We start from the raw sequence: 22629 nt of genomic DNA, 5'->3' as shown, positions 1-22629 counted from the left end.
GTTATCCATTCGTTTGATGGTTAAAGATTTTGATTTTGCCTTTTGACAAGGGCCTTTGAAGTTTTCAGTTTTCCTTGGGGTTTGGTATTCTTGGTATTTTACTTTTTTTGCTTTCAAAGAAACGTACGCATATAATTGATTTAAAAAAATATGAATTAAATTTTGATGATTGTGTTCAACAATGGTATATTAAAAGGAGAAAAAGAGAGGTAAAAGATACTAAAAGGACATTTAAACTCACAAGTCGAAAACAAACTCACATTTCAAGGTATAAACAAAAACAAACAGACAAACAGACAATACACAACATAGAAAACTAAAGACTTGGCAAGACGAACCCCTCTAAAGCTGGGGATGATCTTGAGTTCCCAAAAAGAGTATACAGATCCTACTGCACATGTGAATATATCTAATGCATTCCCATGACCCTGCATGATAATTTCATCGAAAATTTTTGAGAAAATAGCATGAAATTGTACAAAAGATGTTGTTTTTTTTCTTATTTCAACGGACAGTCAAAAAAATAACGTATTAACGGATATTCCTTTAACTGTTTATTTTTTTTATTATTATTATTATTTTAATTAGCGAGGAAATCTTTATGGCCACGCGGATATTAAAATATAGACATCGTTTTTTATCATTTCAAACAATTTACCACACTTCGTCATTCCGGTACATTATTAAACTCGTTATACTAGGTCAGTTACAAATACAGTAACTACTTCCTTATTTACTATACAGAAATGAAGGAAAGAAAATGTTAGGAATAATTCTCGTACTGATTTTTAATTTCTACATTTCTGCTGCAGGTACGTGTATAATTATAACTATTGAATGCCATTATTGAATTTAAACTTACATGTATGCATGATGAATATATGTATATGTCGTGTACAAATTGCAATTTTGTACAGGTTATAACATGTACAAAAATATTGTACACGTTATAATTTGTACAATGCCGAAATACAAGTTACAACATGTACAAAAGAACCTCGTACAGGTTATAACATGTACAATTTATTGCTTAAAAATGGTTTTAACCTGTACAAAATTTAAAAAAAATAATAGAGCAGAATATACATTTACGATTGAAAATCAAATAATAAAAAAAACATAATCAAATCGTTTCTTTTCTAACTCAATAGTTTGTTCATTGTTGTCTACTGAACCATGAACATTTAATTCACCGTAAGTTTCAGTGTTTTTGTCAGTAATAATGTCCGTCTATGACATTGTTTTATCAATTTCAATTTCAGTGTCGGTATGCTGTTCTGTCTCGGTAAAATGGTATTCTCCGTGTTGATTGCCGTACCTTAACCTATAATGGTTTACTTTTATAATTGTGACTTGGATGTAAAGTTGTCTCATTCGCACTCATACCATATCTTCCTATATCGATTCACTGTCAGTATTATTGGATTCTGGACTTGCTCCAGGTATTGCGTCTAAGTCTTTTTCTGTTTGAATACCAGGTTAGAATACGAAGTAATGTTTATTAACTACATGTGTGTTTTAAAAGTCTTTAAGGTACATCTGTATGAAGTAATTATAAAAACTTTTTATATGGAAGAAATAAGAAAAGTATCACACTAACTTGAATGGACAATAAAAGAATAAAATGATAGAAATATGATTTAGGTTAATGGCATGTGTTGTAATAATAGAAACATATTTTTATTTTCAAATTTTGTACAAGTTAAAACCATTTTTAAGCAATATTTTGTACATGTTATAACAAGTATGAGGTACTTTCGTACATGTTCTAACTTGTATTTTTGCATTGTACAAATTATAACATGTACACAATTTTGTACATGTTATAACCTGTACAAAATCGCAACTTGTTCACGACATCTACACAATGTAGAAATAAAATAAACTTTTATTTAACGAATATGTAAGTTATTGAGAATACAAACATTGGAAAATTAGAAATAACTTGATTGACATGACGAATAGCATCATGCATCAACCGTACATTATCGTTAACGAGTTGTAAAAAATATCCCTGTATCACCCGTATCACTTTTTGTAGGTAAACTGGAGCTCGAAGTAAATAAGAAAATGAAAAAATAAATATTAGCATTGCTTTAATTCGGCTAAATAAAGGCAACAGTAGTATACCGCTGTTCAAAACTCAAAAATCCATGGACAAAAAACAAAATCGGGGTAACAAACTTAAACTGAGGGAAACACATTAAATATAAGAGGAGAACAACGACATAACATTAAAATGTAACACACACAGAAACGAACTAACTGTTTCCTGTTTTTAAATCATCATATGTCATATATATAAATCTAGTCTGGAAATGTGTATCACATATATATGTTTAGCAACAGTTGTAAATATTTTCCGATCATCTATGAAGTAAGAAACTTGTACATCGTTTATACATCTATGTATACTGTACGCAAATAAAATGGGTTTTTTTTATCAAATTGAGAAAAAATATATAAGTCAAATACTGGGTTTGAAAATAATTTTGCATGAATAAAGCAAAATGGTAGAAAACATATACAAAAAAAAGAACAAAAGAACAACAGATTTATATAAAAAAAAAAGAAGATGCGGTATGATTGCCAATGAGACAACTATCCACAAAAGACCAAAAAGACACAGACAGTAACAACTATAGGTCACCGTACGGCCTTCAACAATGAGCAAAGCCCATACCGCATAGTCAGCTATAATAGGCCCGATTAGACAATGTAAAACATTTCAAACGAGAAAACTAACGGCCTTATTTATGTAAAAAAATGAACGAAAAACAAATATGTAACACATAAACAAACGACAACCACTGAATTACGTTGGGTCATATCACAAAGTTTATTCTATTCGTATCGAAACTATAAAATAGCTATTAACGGCCATCATATAAACGATGTAACTTCGATGATAAATTCCTTGATGCTTTTGCCGATGCTTCTCTGTCTAAGTCTCTGATAATAACTTATCAGTTGTTTTGATAGAATTCCTACTGTAAAGAATGTGTAAATCAGAAGTGAATACTTATTCAATCCAAACATTTGTTAGAGTTTATACAATCTAAATCTCTTTTCCCTTCAACAATGTACACTCAATTGAATTTTCCCCTTCGCCCTGATATTCTCTATTAGAAACTTCAGGGTATATTGAAACAAGTCGTCTTACTTTAATTCATTTAAAAACAGAATGGCCAACACAGTTGCAAATATAATTTAGAAGAAAGAGAAAAATCATGTTTTAAAACCCGTAATTCAGCAGAAAACTTTTTTTTTTTAAAAGTTATTGACTACATATCTTTTCCGTTTTGAAGATAATATAAAAAAAACGAAAATGTGGTAATGAGACAACTCTCCACAAAAGACCAAAATGACACAGAAATTAACAACTATAGGTCACTGTACGGTCTTCAACAATCAGCAAACCCCATACCACTTGTCGGCTATAAAAGGCCCCGAAATGACAATGTAAAACAATTCAGACGAGAAAACTAACGGCCTTATTTGTATAAAAACATAAAAATAAACGAAAAACAAATATATAACAAATAAACAAACGACAAACACTTAATTACAGGCTCCTGACTTGGGACAGGCACATACATAAATAATGTGGCGGGGTTAAACATGTTAGCGGGATTCCCCCTCACACTTACCTGAGACAGTTGTATAACAGTACAACATAAGAACGAACAGTAAAAATCAGTTGTAAGTTTTTTCACAAACAATCGTGACTCTTTTTGTTACCAGCTGTGCTCTTTTTCTTTTCGACTTGTTTTGTCAATCATACCGGTCAGATATAAGTTAGAATCAAATTAAAATAATATTTTACTTCGGCATTACATTCCACGATGTATATAATGTTTTCTCAATAATTCAAAATTTGGTGACTGGTGAATCTATCACAGCGAATATATAAAACTCCTTTCAACTGATAAACTAGGAAGTTGTGATATGCTTGCCAATGAGATAACTATCCCAGAGAGTACAACTGAAGTAGATTTAAGCAATTTTTCATCGTGAGGTCTTAAACAAATGCAAATAAAATACCCTACTATCATCTAAAAGATTCACCGACATGTCAAAATGGGGTAAAATACAAACGAGAAAAATCTACATTCTGATAAATGACGAAACTTTTAAATAAACAGATTTTACAGACAGCAGCTTACGGCAGCAACTGAAAAACAAGCTCCTGACTTTGGACAGGCATATACAGATTTTATTTTTTAACAGGGTTGTTTTCATCCAAACGTTCACTTTACGTAGGATAGCGGTGTAACAGTACAACATTATAACAAACTTTAAAATGGTTTGATATCAGATTAGCAAGAAACGCATAGAAACAAAAAAAAAACAAAAAAAAACATTTAACTTTATGACAAAAGACACAACGTAACGATATAACCTTTCCCAGACTTTACGACAAAAGGATATGGTGAACCTTTAATTTCTATGTAGCACAATTCCAATGTTTTCTTTCATACTTTACATGATAGAGGTTCAAAATATTTAAAATATTAAAGTCATTCATTTGAACGTTTAACGAAATTGATCACAAGTGTTTTCACAGTAATAGAATTTGTTCAACTTGTCGTTTCAAAAATCACGATCTCTTGTTGTACAGTGTGACACCATCTGACGAGACTCCTTACCGAACCGAATTGTATTTACGCTGAGCTACACAACACATGCCACTGATAGGGAATTATTTGCTTTGAAATTCGATAAATGTGTTTGATTTAATAGTAATGTAATTTTACTTTTTTTCGCATATTGGAATTTCAAATAAGTCCGCGATTTTTACCGAAAATTAAATTTCAAAACTGTTCAACAGTTATTATTATTCTCTCGTGCGTCAATTTGTAAATAATCGTATTGTATATTTATCTGTGCTTGTTTTATTTTGTTTTTTTACAGTCAAGCTCTCAAAAACATTGTCTGCTACTTTATACACATGTACATATTTGTAAATCAATCTATAAAAACTGCAGTAGAAAAGTCATATGATTTATAATAATTTTGAATCATTATACATTGTTATAATTGGTTCGTTTGGTCTTTAATTGCTTTCTACTTGTCACCTGTTGACTGGCTTGTGTATTTAGCGGATTAACAGGATAACAAACATTTCATGTTATCGACGTTATGTTTACTCATAGATGAATAGTAAATTTTCAAACTAAAGGATTGATATATATCCTCGTATATTTATTTTTTGCGATAATATACTTACTGCGAAATTCGTGAATATAAATCATCGCGAAAATAAGTTCAGTTACAGTATAATAATAATGATGGTTTTAGTAATATTTTGTTGAAATAATTAATTGGTAAGAATGTTTTCGCATATGTGAAATTTGAAAGGTCATTTATTGTCAATCATGAAATTGCATTAAGAGTAAACAAAATTACCATGACGTTTCAGTTCTACTTAAAACATGTTGTGGTTATTCCTGTTGACAACTGGTTTTTTTAATTATCATCAGCCCAGTACTGTAACGTTTAAATGAAACAAAATTTCGACATTTATTTTCTGTAAATTTGTTGTTTATGAGTTTTTCAAAACATTGGTGTTAGTCCACCCAAAGTCAGATTATTAGTCGAATTGGCAAAATTTTTCAAATTTTTGTTACAATGCACGTCAACTGCGTTTTGTATTTTTACGAGTTGTTTGGTCTTACTTTACGAGGATTTACGTGACAGATTGGTCCAGTGTCCCAAACTATGATTCTGGTATATATGGCGAGTGTTTATAGCTACTTTTACTTGGTCGATGCACCACCCCGAGAGATGTTTCGTCCCAGACTGTATCACAAGCCCAATAGTCAGCCCTTTGAAGTGTTGATTCAAAACAATATTGATTAGTCACTTGTACGATATTTTTTTAAGTCTGAACTAAAAGGTTTTTCTTCTACATAATAGACTTAGTAGTATCTGATACAACTTTGCTAAGTTTTATTTACTTTTCAATGCTCTAAATCTCTTTTGTTTCAATTAAGTAGTCGTTCGTCTGTTTTGATTATTTTACAATGTAAACGAATCGAGCTTGTAACATCTAAAATTATTAGTAACTCTTTGCCAATAGTAAGGAGTGTATGTAAATCAGTATTAGAGTTTCATAACTGTGTAATGGTAGAAATTGAATAAATTCTGTTAAACTCATGAAATGCCATAATTGCTCTGATTCTTACTGTCTTCTTATTCTTACGTATTGTATTGCTTATTTGCGATATTGATTCTCTGTTTTGATTAGGTCGAATGTAGAATGTTAAGATTCCCGATGTTATTCCGTGGCCGAATTATCAAGCGCAAAGTGAAATCTTTCAACCAGATAAAATTAATGCATAATATATATTGGTTATAAATGAAAAATAAAGTTCATTTGGTCGTGAATTATTCAAGCGTATATGTAGGAATGAACAATTTGCTTTGAGATTTAAATTTATTTGGCTAATATTCGAAAACATAATTTGCAAAATTTATGAAAACATCGTTTGATGCTTTGCTTGCTAAGAGTTAAGCTATATATGCATGATTAACATCATATTCTTATTGGCTTCAACGCACTTATCCTCTATTAAGGTTGTTGTAATGACATACTGCCAAATTTTTTATCAAATTTAGATTTTTATAATATCAAGCTTTTCATAATGGATGTTTTCATTTTGTTTGAAGGAGAATCTACTATTTTGATTTTTTATAATAATTATTGTGTCTTTTTCTTTGTAGACGTGACTGCAACCCTGGGTTGCACAGTGAATTTGGCTTGTGATGTAGGAGGAAGTATATTTGGATGGCATAAAAGAAACAGTGGTGAAGGATGGTCACTTCTTCTTTCAGACAAATACAAAGGAAAATACGAAGGCTATGAAAGAACTAATCTAACCATTAAAAACGTTGATACAAATGATGCCGGAGTTTATCGTTGTTTTTCATTTGGTAACAATACGGGATCATCCCTGAAATATGGTTCCAATATATCAGTGAAGTTACCAGGTACATAACGAATAAGTGATAAAAAAATATATATATTCTGTTCCATAATACTTCAATCCCAAATATATTCAACCCATTAGAATATTGAAAGAATTCCTTACTTCATTGCAATTTGAAAATTTTCTGTTCCAAGTCAGGAATATAACACTTATTCGATGTGTTTTATCATTTGATTTTGCTATTTCATTAGGAACTTTCCGTTTTGAATTTTTCTCGGGGTTCAGTATTTTTGTGATTTTGCTTTTTACTGATACTTACGGTATCATGTCCTTTGTCACAATGTTGACCATTTTGTTGAACATAATTAACCTGAAAACATTGTTGGCATTTATTCAAGGTTATGGTGTTTTTTTTCTGAAATTGATTAAGATGTAAAATTTGACGTGTTAAGTTTTTCTTATGTACATAAAAAAAAATGCTATAAAGTCTATTATGAATGCGATACTTTTGAAATATGAGTAGAAGTATTTTTGGTATGTCAATTTAAGTAGTATTGTATGTTATTAAGCATTTCTTTCTTAATTGGTTTTATAAACATTATCGTAATTAAATAGCCAAGTATCAAAATTATTGTTGACATATATAAATCTATTAAATGTATTTATGAACGCATCGAAATAATACATATTCGATATTCTCCCTACACACGCTTGGGAGACTTTTTTTTTTGGATCAATGCAACTAACTTGTGCCAAAGATCAATCTATTCTCGTTCAAACAGATTCGACAAAATCTGGCCTGTCCTTTTGAATCTCGTTTTTCATACAGATGAGACCGTTTCTTTTCCTCTTTGAATGGTTTAACACTAGTTATTGTTGGGTCCTATAGAGCGTGTTGTTTGGTGTGATCATAGGGTCTGTGTTTTAAGCCGTACTGTGATCTATAATGGTTACTTTTAATAGATTGTTACATGGATGGGAAGTTGTCTCATTTGAACTTATACCCCATCTTCTTATATCTATAAGTCTTTAAAAATTCCCCTTAATGGCTGCTTTTCAGTCCTCCAGAACCATCTAACTTCATTGTTTCGCATTGCACATCCATTTTCAGTAGTGAACCAGGTAACAAAATAAAAAAATAACTGATACGATGTTTTAAAAAGGAGAGGTTATTGGCAAGGTATCTAAAAATCAAAGTACTATATACGGAACATCCGATGACCACAATATTGTGAGTGACCACAAACACTAGTCTCAGAACAGAAATCACATCTTAATACCCGAAAGTGATATTAATGTACCGAGATATATTTTTTCGGAGACAATGTCGTGCTTGAATCATAAATAAGGGACAGGGAATTCAACCTCATCGTGATAATTATTATTATATTGTTATGATACAAATCAGTATACTCTGAGTTGTTGTTATATATAAAATTATATTAATATGTGTATATAACAGTTACCTGTTTATATAATTTTCATCCATTTGTATATCAATCTATTCTACTATTCTTATAAAAGTGTAGTGCATGTGCATGGTGGACACTCTTCTGTAATAATTCGATTTCTATAACCGATTGGATTTTAATAGGAATTCATATTTTCTCGCAAAACGTTCCTGAGATATCCTTCCGCATGTATTAACACAATTTTTCTGATCGTGTGCATAGATATTTATGTTTTTTTACTTATATATATATTTCTAACATCAAAGTATTTTCGTATCATTAATTTGTGTTATAAAAAAATGTTTTATGATAAATCATTAACAAAATGAATAATTAACAAGCGATAAGGAATGTCATTTTGCACCTGCCAATGTCCGCATATTTATACGGGTTATCGGTTATCAGTCAAAAACGAAAGTCAAATCTCTGTGGCAACAAAACATCGGAATGCCCTAATGTTCATCACGATGTTAAAAGCGTCCAAACGGCGAGCTGATTATGTTTATAGAGATATCGAATTGCCAACGAGAAACGTCTTTGATATCCAACAAGAACTGTTTTGTTTCATGTTAATAATTAATACATCTTCTGTTTGAAAACATTTTTCATTCGTGGTACATTGTATCTGAAGTTGTTTCATTTATAGTCTGAGGCTGCTCAATTGGATTTTCGTTACTTGTTTTAAGTTTTTTATTTGGATAACTAATGGTATCTTCAAAGTTCGGGACAACAGTATTTGTACATTTTTCCTTGTTTGGAATATGTATTTTTCCATTTAAATATTCATTATCAAGTGTAATTTAGAACCGTATTGGATTTGTTTGTAAAATGTTTTTTCTTTTCTTTTAAGTAATGATATTTTGTTTGTCTATTTCGATATTAACCATCATATAAGGATCTTTGCACATAATATAAGTACATTTGCACATCATGTAATAATGTTTGCACATCATATAAGAATGTTTGCACATCATATAAGAATGTTTGCACATCATATAAGTATATTTGCACATCATATAAGTATATTTGCACATCATATGAGTATGTATGCACATCATATAAGTATGTTTGCACATACTATAATGATGTTTGCACATCATATAAGGATATTTGCACATCATATAAGGATATTTGCACATCATATAAAGGTGTTTGCACATCATATAATGACAAGTGCACATAATATAATGACAAGTGCACATCATATAAAGGTAAAAACACAGCATATAAAGGTAAATGCACATCATATAAAGGTAAATGCACATCATATAATGAAAATGGTCATAACAAGACAGTGTTGGCGTTCCATAGGCTATCATAGCTTGACCTATAATAGAATCGAATAGGTCGATAGACTATTTACAGTAGACACATTTAAATTCAGCCATTACATCATCTCTACAATAAGAACTAGTCGGAAGAACTAAATGATCAAAATCAATGGACAAAGGAGGTTGTTAACACTGTCAAGTATCGATAGGGTCAAACAACATTTTCGAAATGATTAGTTCATGTAAGCGTTAATTTTGTTACAGGTACGAAATTTTAGTGATATTTGGCCTAAACATTTAACCAGCCATGAACTATGATTGAGAATCATTTCTTGACATACATTGTCATTTGTTGTCGTATTCTCTTTATATGAGAAAAGTAATTATATTAGAAAAATATTGCGTACACAAATTTTTCATATTATAATCACATGGCTTTCATATTAGAAAAATATCGCAATGATATAATAAAATATAACGGTATCATTGAATTGTAGGTGATTTTGGCTTAGAAAACAATTCAATTTATCGAAACTGTATTCCATTAATTTTGCTACATGATATTTATTGAATGTGTACATCTAAAATGGATAAATCGTGTATTTATGTTTCATTTAATCAATAATTCAAATTTCTCGTATTGATACAACTTGCTTGTTATTATATTACATTTTTTTAAATAATATTCATTACTTTATACCGAGAAATCTTCCTTTCTTCATACAAATGTTTACATTCGGCTGAAATTTCCCACAATGCAACTCGTTCATATAAGACAATCTCCTTATTTCATATAAGAAACATTATTATCGATTTGTTTCTTCCCTAGACTGAAAACGAATAGTTGTAAATTTTACAGTGTAGGACCAATGATATGTGTATCGGCAGGTTGCTTACTCTGACATTTCTTTTACTAACAATGTACATTTTAAGCTAATTTGGTATTATTCAAAACAGGTTTATGAATACATGTACCTGTGTTTTTTATTGTCTGTTTTGCTTTAATCTTTTATTTTATCCTCGCATTTATATTTTACTTAAATTCTTTTTATCAACTATACTATAAATACGACAACAAAACATGTTAATGTGTACTCTCAACTACAAACAGAACTATCAACTATTATTATATCCCAATTATTGTCACAATAACCGTAGAGGTTTGTTTGAGTTACTCACCCAATTTTGTCATCTTATCGGAACGATAAATAACTGTTGTAAAATTTTGAGGGTTAGCTAGCTATAAAAATAGATTTAATCCGCCGTATTCTTTGGAAATGGCCTTTCCAAATCTTAAATATGACAGTTGTTTTTGCGTTCTTTCTGTTGTTAAATAACCTTTCATTTGTAGTTATGTATGGAAGTTCTTCCTTTTTCATTTACCTTGAAGTTGTTTTTGTTATACCTTTTTACTGGTTTTATAAACCTAAGTACTTTCTTTTAAGAGTTAAGGAGTTGTTCGTGTTTTAATCTATTTGCAAAAAATATAAAACTCCTGTCGAGTTTAACTTACATGTATGGTTTAGACGCTTGGCTTGTTGAGTTGTTGAGGATGGAATCGGGACTTACCATTTTATTGTGCGATTGGTTTATATCCATTTGACCTGTACCCGACATTTCGATTCATTCTTTTCTTTAATATTATATTTGTTTATCTAAATAAAGACGTTTTAACAATTTGTTATGTTTTAGGAGCGAGTTAAAAATATTCTAATTTTCTGTGTTCAATTAGTTCATTCAGAATGATTAATTAATATCATTCGCACTTTTAGTTAGAATAGTCTAAATCGGTAGGTCACATTCGTGACAAAGGAACGCGATCGTAGTTACGACATTAAGAACATATCCGATTTCAAATGTATAACGGATATTCCATACCGGTCAACCAACTCGTGATTTCGTCCGTAAAATTAACGAAGTAATGATTTCCTCGCATTTATATTTTATATAAAAACTCAAATCAAATGGCAAAATCAAAAGCTTAAACACATCAAACAAATGGATAACAACTGTCATCTTCCTGACTTGGTAAAGGCATTTTCTCATGTAGAAAATTGTGGATTGAACCTTGTTTTAAAGCGCTAAACCTTTCACTTGTATGACAGTCGTATCCATTTCCATTATATTTACGATGCGTGAACAAAACAGTTCGATAAATGAATGTCCAGGTAATTTGATTAATGTTAGTAAGGTATGCACTGAGTACCGATCGTGCGATGGCTGTATAGCTAGTCAAGGTCGTTAATAACTTCCATTTGTTGTACACTAAAAGCCAAAATATACGCTCCAACTGTGTTTATTACAATTTTTTTTAATTTTTTTAACAACAAATAAATATTCTTTATTCTTCAGATTGCTTGTTACAATTATTCTTCATTGTCCAAGCTTCAATAAAGTATCTCTGTGAAATACTTGTTGAGTATCCAGGAAAATACACAGAATATGATAAAATATAAAATAAAAAAAATTTCCATCAACTATATCAATCGTTTTAACTTTATGAAAAATACATTTTGAGAAACTGTTTTGTTCTCATTCATAAACCTTCGTAGCTCCTTTATAAACATAGCATACAAATCTAAAAAAAATTTTTTGGTCGGATACATAGTACGACTTGTAAATACAAAAACCTATAATTGTCAAGAAATAATCAAAACCGTTTTACCCTTGTTCTTATATTTTATTGAACATTGAAACCCATATATATTAATAGAAAATTATCTAGTCGTTTTAAGAGTAGGCGTACAAAATAATTCTGGCAATATACCTTTTTTATCTCAAGATCAAATTATCTAATATTAGTATACATTACATTTATCACAAACAATGCTATTGGGTAGCACGTAATCACGTGAAATGGACAAATTCAGTTTATTTTCATTTAATTGCAAGGAAGGACGAATAACCCTATTATTCACCGGGGAATCACCTTTTGAGTTTATTGAATTGTACACGACTTATTTCACAACAAAATGACAACGTTCATGTTACAGGAAGCTCATCGAGAGACTATGTAATAGGGTTTTGGACATGCATCTAGTGTCGTTGTTATCTCATATAAACAGTCATTTTCAGGGTCATCAATATTTTACAAAAGATTCTATCTTGGTTGTACGAGAAATTCTAGGACACAAATGTATTTTTGAACGTCAACTTATGTTTGTTACTAATTATTTAAAATATTAAAGAATATAGTAAGTGCTATTTCAATATTCAAAATGCCCATCCATTGCTAGTTCGGTGTAATAAAAGAATTGTGGCCCTTTGGAATCGATGAAAATCCCAAATTGTCATTCCTTATTTCACCTTCTCGTGTTGCCAATTTCCGATATTCACTTATTCTACGGGGCATAGTTATATAAAGTCCACCTAGATAGCATTAACATTTACACATTGGATGACTAAAATATCCGTATTAACCTTTCATGCAAAATTATTTCAATTTTTTCATGAAAATGCTGTATTCCTGATAGTTTTCGGTATCAAATGGTTAAGAAACTTTTTATTGTTATAATGCAATCTCTACTAGCAATGATTATGATCCAATCCCATCCTTTTCACCATTGACAATTAGGTGATTTCAATGCTGTGCCATTTACTGGTAAAGAAATACTAGTATATAAAACAAACATGAATATGGTTGTGAAATAACTAAATATGAAAAAGATATGAATGAATAAATGACGTTTAAATTATACCACTGTCAATTTACGTGATTACAATTGTTAAACAATGTTAATTGTTGTACGAAATATTTATTTATTTCTATTTTGATTATGATTCGTTATTTTGCATACTTTTTAAGCTACGATTGATGAGCCTAAAAGGTAAAATCGTCTCAATTCTAATTTTCTAATTTGTTTCTGGATGTTTTCTTACAAAATTATAAAGGCCATTGGCTTATACTGCCTGACATCTTTAGATAATTTATAGTAATTTATGGATTATTAAACGGACAGTATTGGATTTAAAGTGGTTAACAAGTAATAATATAATCGGCACCAATGCCAAATGAAGGGTGCTCCGGACTATAACGTTTCACTCACTCAAATTATCTCTAAATATACATTTTTTCGCCCATTTAGTGCTTCATTTTACGATAGGCTAAAGCAAAAGTAGATAAATGAAAAATTATTGCCCTGTAAATGTTAATTATCTACATAAATGTCTATATCATATTAGGACCGTACACAATAGTTCTATTTAGCTTGTAGCTGTAGTTTTTGGGTGGTTGTTGACTTGATGTCATAAAATTCAAGATAAGTTAAAGAACACAAGCTAAGGTTCCTATAAATTTTTGTAAACAATATTCAATATCTTCTTTTTAAAGAAACTAGAGGCTCTCAGAATCCTGTGTCACTCACATGGGGCTATCTGCATATCAAACAAAAGACACAGATTACAGACACTCACACCACATCTTCCTATATCTATTTTAAGAATATAATTCTTAAAAAATTCTCTGTTTTGGTAATGATTACTTGTTTGAAGATTTGAATTTACTTATCATTCTTGCTTTTTACAGTTATCTCTATCTATAATTATTTTGGCCCAGTATTTTCAGAGAAAAAGGCTTTGGTAAAAATTTACAAATTTGTGTGTTCATGTTCCAACAGGATCCTGTAGTTCAGTCGTTATGGTTTGTCTGTCATATTTGTTCGCCGTAAATCTTCTGTTATAAACTAGGCCGTTATTTTACTAAATTGAATAGTTTCTCATGTTTAATGCCGATTATTCGGTATGAGATTTCTCATTCATTGTTGAAGGCCATATGATTGTCTAAAATTGATGTAACCGTTTTGATAGGAACGTTGGTGAATAGTTATTTCATTAGCAATTATACCACATCATCTTGTTTAATACGTTATAACTCCTGTTATGTTTAGTTATATCTTGGCATGTTTTGTTTATGGTTATGTTTAGTTATATCTTGGCATGTATTGTTTATGTTTATGTTTAGTTATAACCCTGTCAAGTGTTGTACATGGTTATGCTTAGTTACAAAACGGACAACCATAACGTCTTCTTTTACATGAGCGAATCCTTAGTTAAGTGAAATACGTTTTATTAACTGTAAATGTACAGTTTAAATGATTCAATGAAATCCAACTAATACCGAGGAACTGTCTTACAACTTAAAATACACATTAACCATGCTGAATACAAACTCTGGAATCTTTTTTGTACATTTGATTGATATCGATGAAATATGAGGCTGTGTTCATAGTTAGATATGCAAGAGTTCATATTAATATCACAAGCCCCTAAATGTAAAAGCAAATTTTACTTAACAGATACTATAGCTAATACAATAAAGCTGTTTAATAAATTGAGATTTGGAATTGTGGAATATGTCCCAGAGACAACAATCCCACCAAAGGACAGATAACAGTCGAAGACAACCAATGGGTCTTCAACGTAGCGAGAAAATCCTGCACCCGGAGGTGTGCCTCAGCTGGCCCCAAGATAAAACTGTGTACATGCCATATATAAGCTTACATGTCGTAAACTTAATTTGTAGAAAGTCCTCTTGTACCTACTACAACTACCACTGCATCAAAGACTACAACAACTACAACTACTACCACAACTACTACAATTTCTACAACAACAACTCCAACTACTGCAACTACTACAACAACTCCAACAACAACTCCAACTACTACAACTACGACGACTCCAACTACTACAAATCTGCCAGCAGGTAAGCTTCTAAATACAGCTGCAAACTGTATTTGTTTGAATTTAGACTCACAGTTATATCACATATGGCAATGCCGCTGCAGCCAGATTATTAAACACAAATACATATCAATCTGATGAATTAAGCCATAAGTTTTAAAATTGGGTCCTGTGTTGTACTGTTACGTCATTTCTTATGGTGCGGGAAAAGGGCTTTGATGCAATCAAACATGTATAAACCAACTTCGTTCTATATGTGATTGTCCCTAGTTATGAGTCTGAAAATAAATGGTTATCATTTGTTGATGTATGTCAAACTTGCCTTTCGTTAATTATTGTGTACATAAATCAGACTATTCATTTTGCATTTACATTTGTTATATCGGGGCCTTAAAGTTTACTATGCATTATGGGTTTTGTTCATTGTTGAAGACCGTCAGATGACTAATGATTTAAAGTTTTACTTGAATCGGTCTCTGATGGCGAGTTGTTTCATTTGCGATCATACCATAGCTACGTATTATATTTATTTTGTGTGTTTTATCATAGAAAATATACATCATATTAAATATTAAGAGATGAAAGTCTCCTTTATAATTATAATATATTCAAAAATGTGAAAATTTTACTTTAAAGGGCAATAACTCTTTATGGGTTCAAATAATTGACAATTTTTGGTCACATTGACTTATATGTAAATCTTACTTTGATGAACAATTTTGCTGTTTATAGGTAATCTATTTATTATAATATTCAAGATAATAACAAAAAACTTTAAGGTTTCACTAAAATTACCCATTTATGAGCAGCAACCCAACAAGGGGTTGTCTGATGCATCTGAAAATTTCTGCGTAGATAGATCCTGACCTGATAAAGATTTGTATCCCTGTCAGATTTGCTCTAAAGACTTTAGTTTTAGAGATATTTAGATTGAATTTCGCCCAGTAGTTTAAGAAGAGAAAATGTTAGTAAAAGTTAACGGACGACGACGACGACGGACGACGGATGTCAAATGATTAGAAAAGTACACTTGGTCCTTTGGGGCAGGTGAGGTAAAACAGGAAGATAGGTGTGCTAATTTCTGGTCAAACGGAAATAAATAAACTACCTGAAAAAGATCGCATCTTTCTCTGAACTACTTAACAAGGATTTCTGATGAGGCAGGTGTACCGTGTGATGCGTTTTCAAATTCATCAATCACCAACTTCCTGTTTATCGAACACATACATCTTTAAAACATGACATCCAAGTTGACATTTATCATCACATTTTTCTCAGGAACTACATTACAAGGAATCCTGATATTTGATTTTAGGGTTTATGTAAGACGGCTTTGTCGTTTGATGCGTTTTCTGATTCACCAATCACCAATCACCAACTTCCTGTTTACCAAACACTTACATCATTTTACATATGACATCCATGTTGAAATTTTTCGTTACATTCTTCACAAGAACTTATTTTCTGAAATTTGGTTTCAGGGTTTATATATAAGTCAGCTTTACCGTTTGATGCGTTTTCAGATGCATCACTAAACAACTTCCTGTTTTCATGGTGCAATGTCTTGCAGTTTCACTAGGGTTTTTTTTCTTTTTTTCTTGATTTTTTTTATAACATTTTATCAATTAATCCAGGAGTTTTAATCTTGAAGCAGGTACAGGTAATAGTATTATATAAAAACATACTAAATGCTTCATATTGAAGAGAATCAACCTGAATAAGTTGGTGACGAGGTACATTGAAAAGTCCCAAGTTGAAGAAGAATTCAAAGAAACATACAGACTTGGTGCGTTGATTGTTATATTCGGTACAGTATTCGTATGCATTGTACCTTTATCGAAAAATGATTTAAGCGCGATTCTAAAATACGTATTAGCACTATTTAGGGGAAATATATTGGATACAATGACGAAGAAGAAGGATTTGAACGTTGGTTTGTAAGTGTATATTATAAAAACTAATCATGTAACTAGTAGATTATTTATATATAAATAATTACTTAAAATATCAACACAATAATGTTTGATCATCAATTTGTTCTTCACTCTTCAAGATTCGAACTCATCAACTTGATTTCTCTGATAAGCAATAACGAAAAACAATACTGAAGTTACATCAATATGGAATCCATACACTGCTAGTAAAATTCATATACTGGAAAAGGTACAACACAGGGCGGCGAGGTGAATAACTGGTGATGTCTAGTGTGACAAACCTTTTTCAACAACAGCAATAGTCAATCCTTCAAAAATTTCGGAGCTACGGTTAGAGTCATAATGATGTATTGCAAAGCCAACCATCTGGTTGCAATATCAACATCGTACTTAATTGCAGCAGCAAACTTTAGAGGAGACAAACAAAGATTCCTTGTCAATTTGCAAGAATGCAGCTATAGACTAGCACTTGTTCTTCCTAGACACCATCATATTATGGAGCAGCCTATCACCAACTGCTTTATCCTGCAACTCAATCTATGCTTTTAAGAAGAAGAAGAAGAAGAAGAAGAAGAAGAAGAAGAAGAAGAAGAAGAAGAAGAAGAAGAAGAAGAAGAAGAATTATATTTATCTTGTCAATTTGCCACCTTTTGAGTATTCAATTTATCTTCTAATATTTCTTCGTTTTAGAATGGACCTCATGGCGATCGTGGACAGCCTGCTCTGCAAACTGCGGATACGGGACGAGATCGCGTCTTCGTAATTGCAAGCAAAGTAAAACTTGTGAGCCATTAAATAACAGATTTTGCATGGGTTTATCAAATGAAACTGAAAACTGTTCAGTCATAGTATGTACAGGTAAATATAAAAAATATCTTTGCCTCGTCCTAATTTAACCGTGAGCTTATTGTCAAAATATGAAGAATACATTATTGTAATGTTTTAATCTTTTATAAAAGATTTTCTACTTTGGTCATACAAAGTTTTTTCAATTATGTTTCTTTAGTTTCAGGATGGTTGTTTCTTTTTGAGTGATTTGAAAAAAATGCTAGCCTATGGTAGAGGCCATTCGTTGCGCTTTTAGAGATAACCTTTGTTTATTGTGAAATGTTTTTTTAGTATCTTTAAACGGAAATGTTAATGAGACTAATACCAATTAATCTAAACCGAAGGACAGGGATGTAACTACTCGCTATTTCAACCTCCATACAGAAATATACATAAATATTATTAAGTTTCCTATAAAGGGGATTGGGTGATACCTTTAAATAATTATAAAATACATGACAGATTATGAAGCAATCCAAACAAGAGAATCACTGGCCCCGTTAAGGCTACACCAATCAGTAATAAAAACACATATGACATATAGCATTCAACAACAGCCACTGAATTACAGACACAGAACACTTTTGATGATACTGTATTGCATAATATTTTATTGTGTACATATTGTATATAGTCAAATTCAAGTGTATACCGTCTGTCTATATCAGTTTGATATACACAGACGTTATGTTTTGTCTTCTGTTCTATTATTTGTCTGTTGTCTTTTTATTTTTAGCAATGGCGTTGTCAGTTTATCTTCAATGAGTTAGACTGTCTCTGTGGTATCTTTTGCCCCTCTCTAGAAAGTGAAAGTGAAATTGGTAACAAACTATTTGTGTCATTGACAATCCCAACTTAAAGAGTACAATTTATAAAGAGTTTATTTCTAATTGGGAGTCAGATGATGGTTTCAGTCAAGTTGTCATTTTTGTTAAATTAGTAATGTTCAAAGTTTTTGCATTCCTTTACAGTTGTCAAGATAGAAGTCTTCATGTTTCAATTGGTCAAAATTTATTTTGTGTCAATTTAAGGTAAAGACTTCCTGATTTACACGTAAAAGGATGTAATAGGTGGTTGTAAAGGTATAGCTCCAGCTAGGATTTGGGTTTTTTTTTTGATTTTGTAAACATGGCATTAAGATAGGGTTCAACACAATCGAAGCCAATTTCCCCTGGCAATTTTTCTCTGCATATAACGTCAGACCAAAAGTGAAATAAGATAATTGTAGATCTACTTAAGGGAGATGGAACCCAAGTTTCTCTATGTGTAAACGAAACATTTTAGAAAGGAAAGTATCGAAGACTGGACACTGAGCTAATGATACCTACGGGGTCTCAACGTTAATTAGAAGCGATATCGACATATTGATATAAAGATGAAAATAATCTCTTGGTAAATATCATGTGCACTAAGCGCTATTTTGAATTAACCTCAATCAGGAACGCTCAAGCCATATTTTATAAACCCAATGATCTATAAATACAGATACACGTGGAATTATAAACGGGAAATTACGGAACGGTATCTTATTGATCATGTCTCATAAAGCACTGACTACTAAAAGTATCGAGTAAAGAGAACGAAGACACAAAAGATGTTTGTACTTTTGATGGCCTATGATAATTGAAAAAATAAAAGTCAACTTACAACATGTCAATAAAGGTTACAATTGAGTATTTTTGAAATACTTAGGCTTTTCTAACTCAGGCATATATTACCGTAGCTGTATTTGGCAAAACATTTTAGGAATTTTGGTCCTCAATGCTATTCAGCTTCGTACTTATTTGACCTTTTTAACTTTTTTTTTATTCGAGCGTCACTGATGAGTCTTTTGTAGACGAAACGCGCGTCTGGCGTATATACAAAATTTAGTCCACGTATCTATGATGAGTTTATTTGCATAATTCGTATATGATTAAGTTTGATAGATGTGCGAATTGAGAAATATACCCGTTTTCAATTTCAACATCAATATGTAATGATACCAACATTAAAGCCTTTAAGGAGGCTCGAGGGTATAAAAATTTCAGAAAAAAATTAAACATTTGTTTTTCATTACAAATTTTATTTATTACCTTTTGTAGTTGTTACTTTATCATATGATACAAAAAACATTCAAAACAATAAATTCGTGTTGGCCACAGATGACTTTTAAAATGTAAACATCATTGAAAAAGTTCCAAATTATCTCCCTTTGGTGGAAAAATGCCATTTTTTGGCTTTAAAATTGAAATATCTCTTTTAACTCATCGGTGACCTATATCTTTTAATATAATTTTGATATATGCTGTACTTAAACTAAATTATTGTAAAATTTGAGCGATTTCTGTAATAAATTTCTTTTTTTAATTCGATTTTAACCTTGTTTCTCCTATTAATTCAACAGAAAAACACCACTTTTATGCTTCTTTCGAAGGCAGATTGTGAGCGCAAATGAACGGTGACCTCATTTTTTTATTTTATTTTTCTAATAACGATTAGATAAAGTTCATTTATAGAAAAATATAGAGAAGTCCTATAAATGAATTAGACCCGCGAACCCCCTTAAAGGTAAGACATGAAAAATAACAGGAATAATATGAATCTACAAAGATATATCGCAACTGATCAAGTATTCGTTCTAATAAGCAGACATATAAAAAAAAGGAAACAAAACACTTAAAATATGTCTTAGTTTTCATTTGAATTACTTTTATTTTTTGGTAGTCCGTCTGTCTGTCCGTGTGTATGTTTGCCTTGCCATCTAAATGGGGGAAAACAAGGATATTGATGATTTTTTTACACAGTTGTAGAACGTTAAATGAGGATGTAAATACAATAGTATCATCCTGGCCCTAAAAAGTTATGTCGAGATTATTGAATGATCAACTTTTCTTAATTAGCTGCGTGGATAAAGGAGAATATTAAAATAAGTTTGATCAGTTCACGAGAATATGTGTAGATAAATATTATCCTTTCACGCATGTTAAAAAGGAGTGAGCTGATATTTAGATAAATCTAATAACAACAACATCATTATGTTTATTCCGTTTATAGGTACATTATTTGGTTCATTGACAATTACATGTGATCTGTTAAATACTGTTGGACTATACTGGAAAAAATCCGAAAATTGGGGTTATATAACGCATAACAGAAATAAATATACTGGAATATACTCTGCAAACCTGAAAATACTAAATTTGCAGTACACCGATAATGGCCATTACAGGTGTGAATCATGGAAATATGGTCTATACTCTACTATTGGAAATTACACAGAGATTACAGTTCTTGGTAAGTAGAAAAGGGGAAATGATAACCTATTTGGCTCATATAGGCATAACTGATATTAACTGATGATTTAGTAGTCACTCTTAACGTCAATTTAAAATAAGATCAACTGGGAAAATGTATAACAAAAAATACCAAATTTATAAAATCTCAAGGCCGACCTTTTCATATGAGTCCCTTCGTGCACCTTTCAAAAACAAGAAGATCAAAGAAGCCATATTAGTTAGATTCTAATTTAATTTCAGTTCGGATGTTCTGTACATTAACAATCCAAACGTTTGTGATTTAGGTTTCATTGATATATCCTCCAAAGCTAAAAATATTTAAAAAAAAAACAGAGCTTCCTCTGCCTCATTTTCATATGTATGCCTCGAATTCGACATAAGCGGTCACATCAGTTACAGAATGTATGAAAAACGAGACCCTTTTCAGTCATGTACTGAGGAACATGATTTCTGCGTAACTGACATATCAAATGTTTGCAAAACCTTTCTGGTCAATCCAAAGCCTCTTTCACTCATATATTTAACATAATTAGCTAAGGAGGAATCCTGAGATTTTGTTACTGTTACCAAGCATATAATATCTGACAATCTTTTTCTTTGTATTTTGGAAGCCTTAGATTTCGAAATTAACCCGGTCTTTACTTTGTTGATTGCTGTGGCAAGCTGCTCTTCCGTATATTGTTCATATTTAGCCATCTACAAAAATATTTTACTGTATTGTTATTCAAAGCATATATTTAAAAATTCAAATGGGAAAACAATCAAACCATGCAATTTAGGCTTAGATTCATGACATTTTTTATTAGTTGTTATTTGACTTAGAACTAGTTGTCAGTAACTGCGAGTACTCTTAGAGCTGTACTTGTGTCTTTGTTGTGTTGTTGTGATGTAAAATTATCCTCTAATTGTGTTTTTTATTAAATATATTTTGCTTTGTTCAGATCTATCATTGCCCTTTTCAACATATTTTTATACGACCGCAAATATTTTGCGTTCGTATTATGTTATGATGCTGTCAGCTTTCACCATCGTTGTCGTCTACAGATATTTGATTACCAGACAATAACTGGAGTATAACAATAAGTGTAATGAGTTTTGAAATTGTACAAGGTACCCCAACAGGAAGGTTTGGATTGGTTTGTGCGGTCGTATCGAGCTGCACCTAGTAGAGCATTTTATGAGGGATTATCGCTCTAGAAACATATTTAACTCTGCAACATCGTTTATGAGCATGTACCAAGTCAGGATGTAGA

The 22629-nt window shown here is 31.1% G+C and overlaps 1 protein-coding gene across 1 annotated transcript; it reads left to right on the top strand.

Moving 5' to 3' along the window:
* Window positions 1-697: 697 nt before the first annotated feature.
* LOC143084127 (uncharacterized) lies at window positions 698-21382 on the top strand. The gene is made up of 5 exons (XM_076260535.1): window positions 698-812; window positions 6727-6993; window positions 15176-15358; window positions 17961-18128; window positions 21135-21382. The coding sequence occupies exons 1-5, from the start codon at window positions 761-763 to the stop codon at window positions 21380-21382; spliced, it is 918 nt and encodes a 305-aa protein (XP_076116650.1). The 5' UTR covers window positions 698-760.
* The last annotated feature ends 1247 nt before the right edge of the window (window positions 21383-22629 follow it).

Source organism: Mytilus galloprovincialis, chromosome 7, assembly GCF_965363235.1.
Source record: "Mytilus galloprovincialis chromosome 7, xbMytGall1.hap1.1, whole genome shotgun sequence".
NCBI lineage: Eukaryota > Metazoa > Mollusca > Bivalvia > Mytilida > Mytilidae > Mytilus > Mytilus galloprovincialis.
Note: the sequence above shows the minus strand (reverse complement) of the source record. Positions and strands in the feature narration are given on the sequence as shown.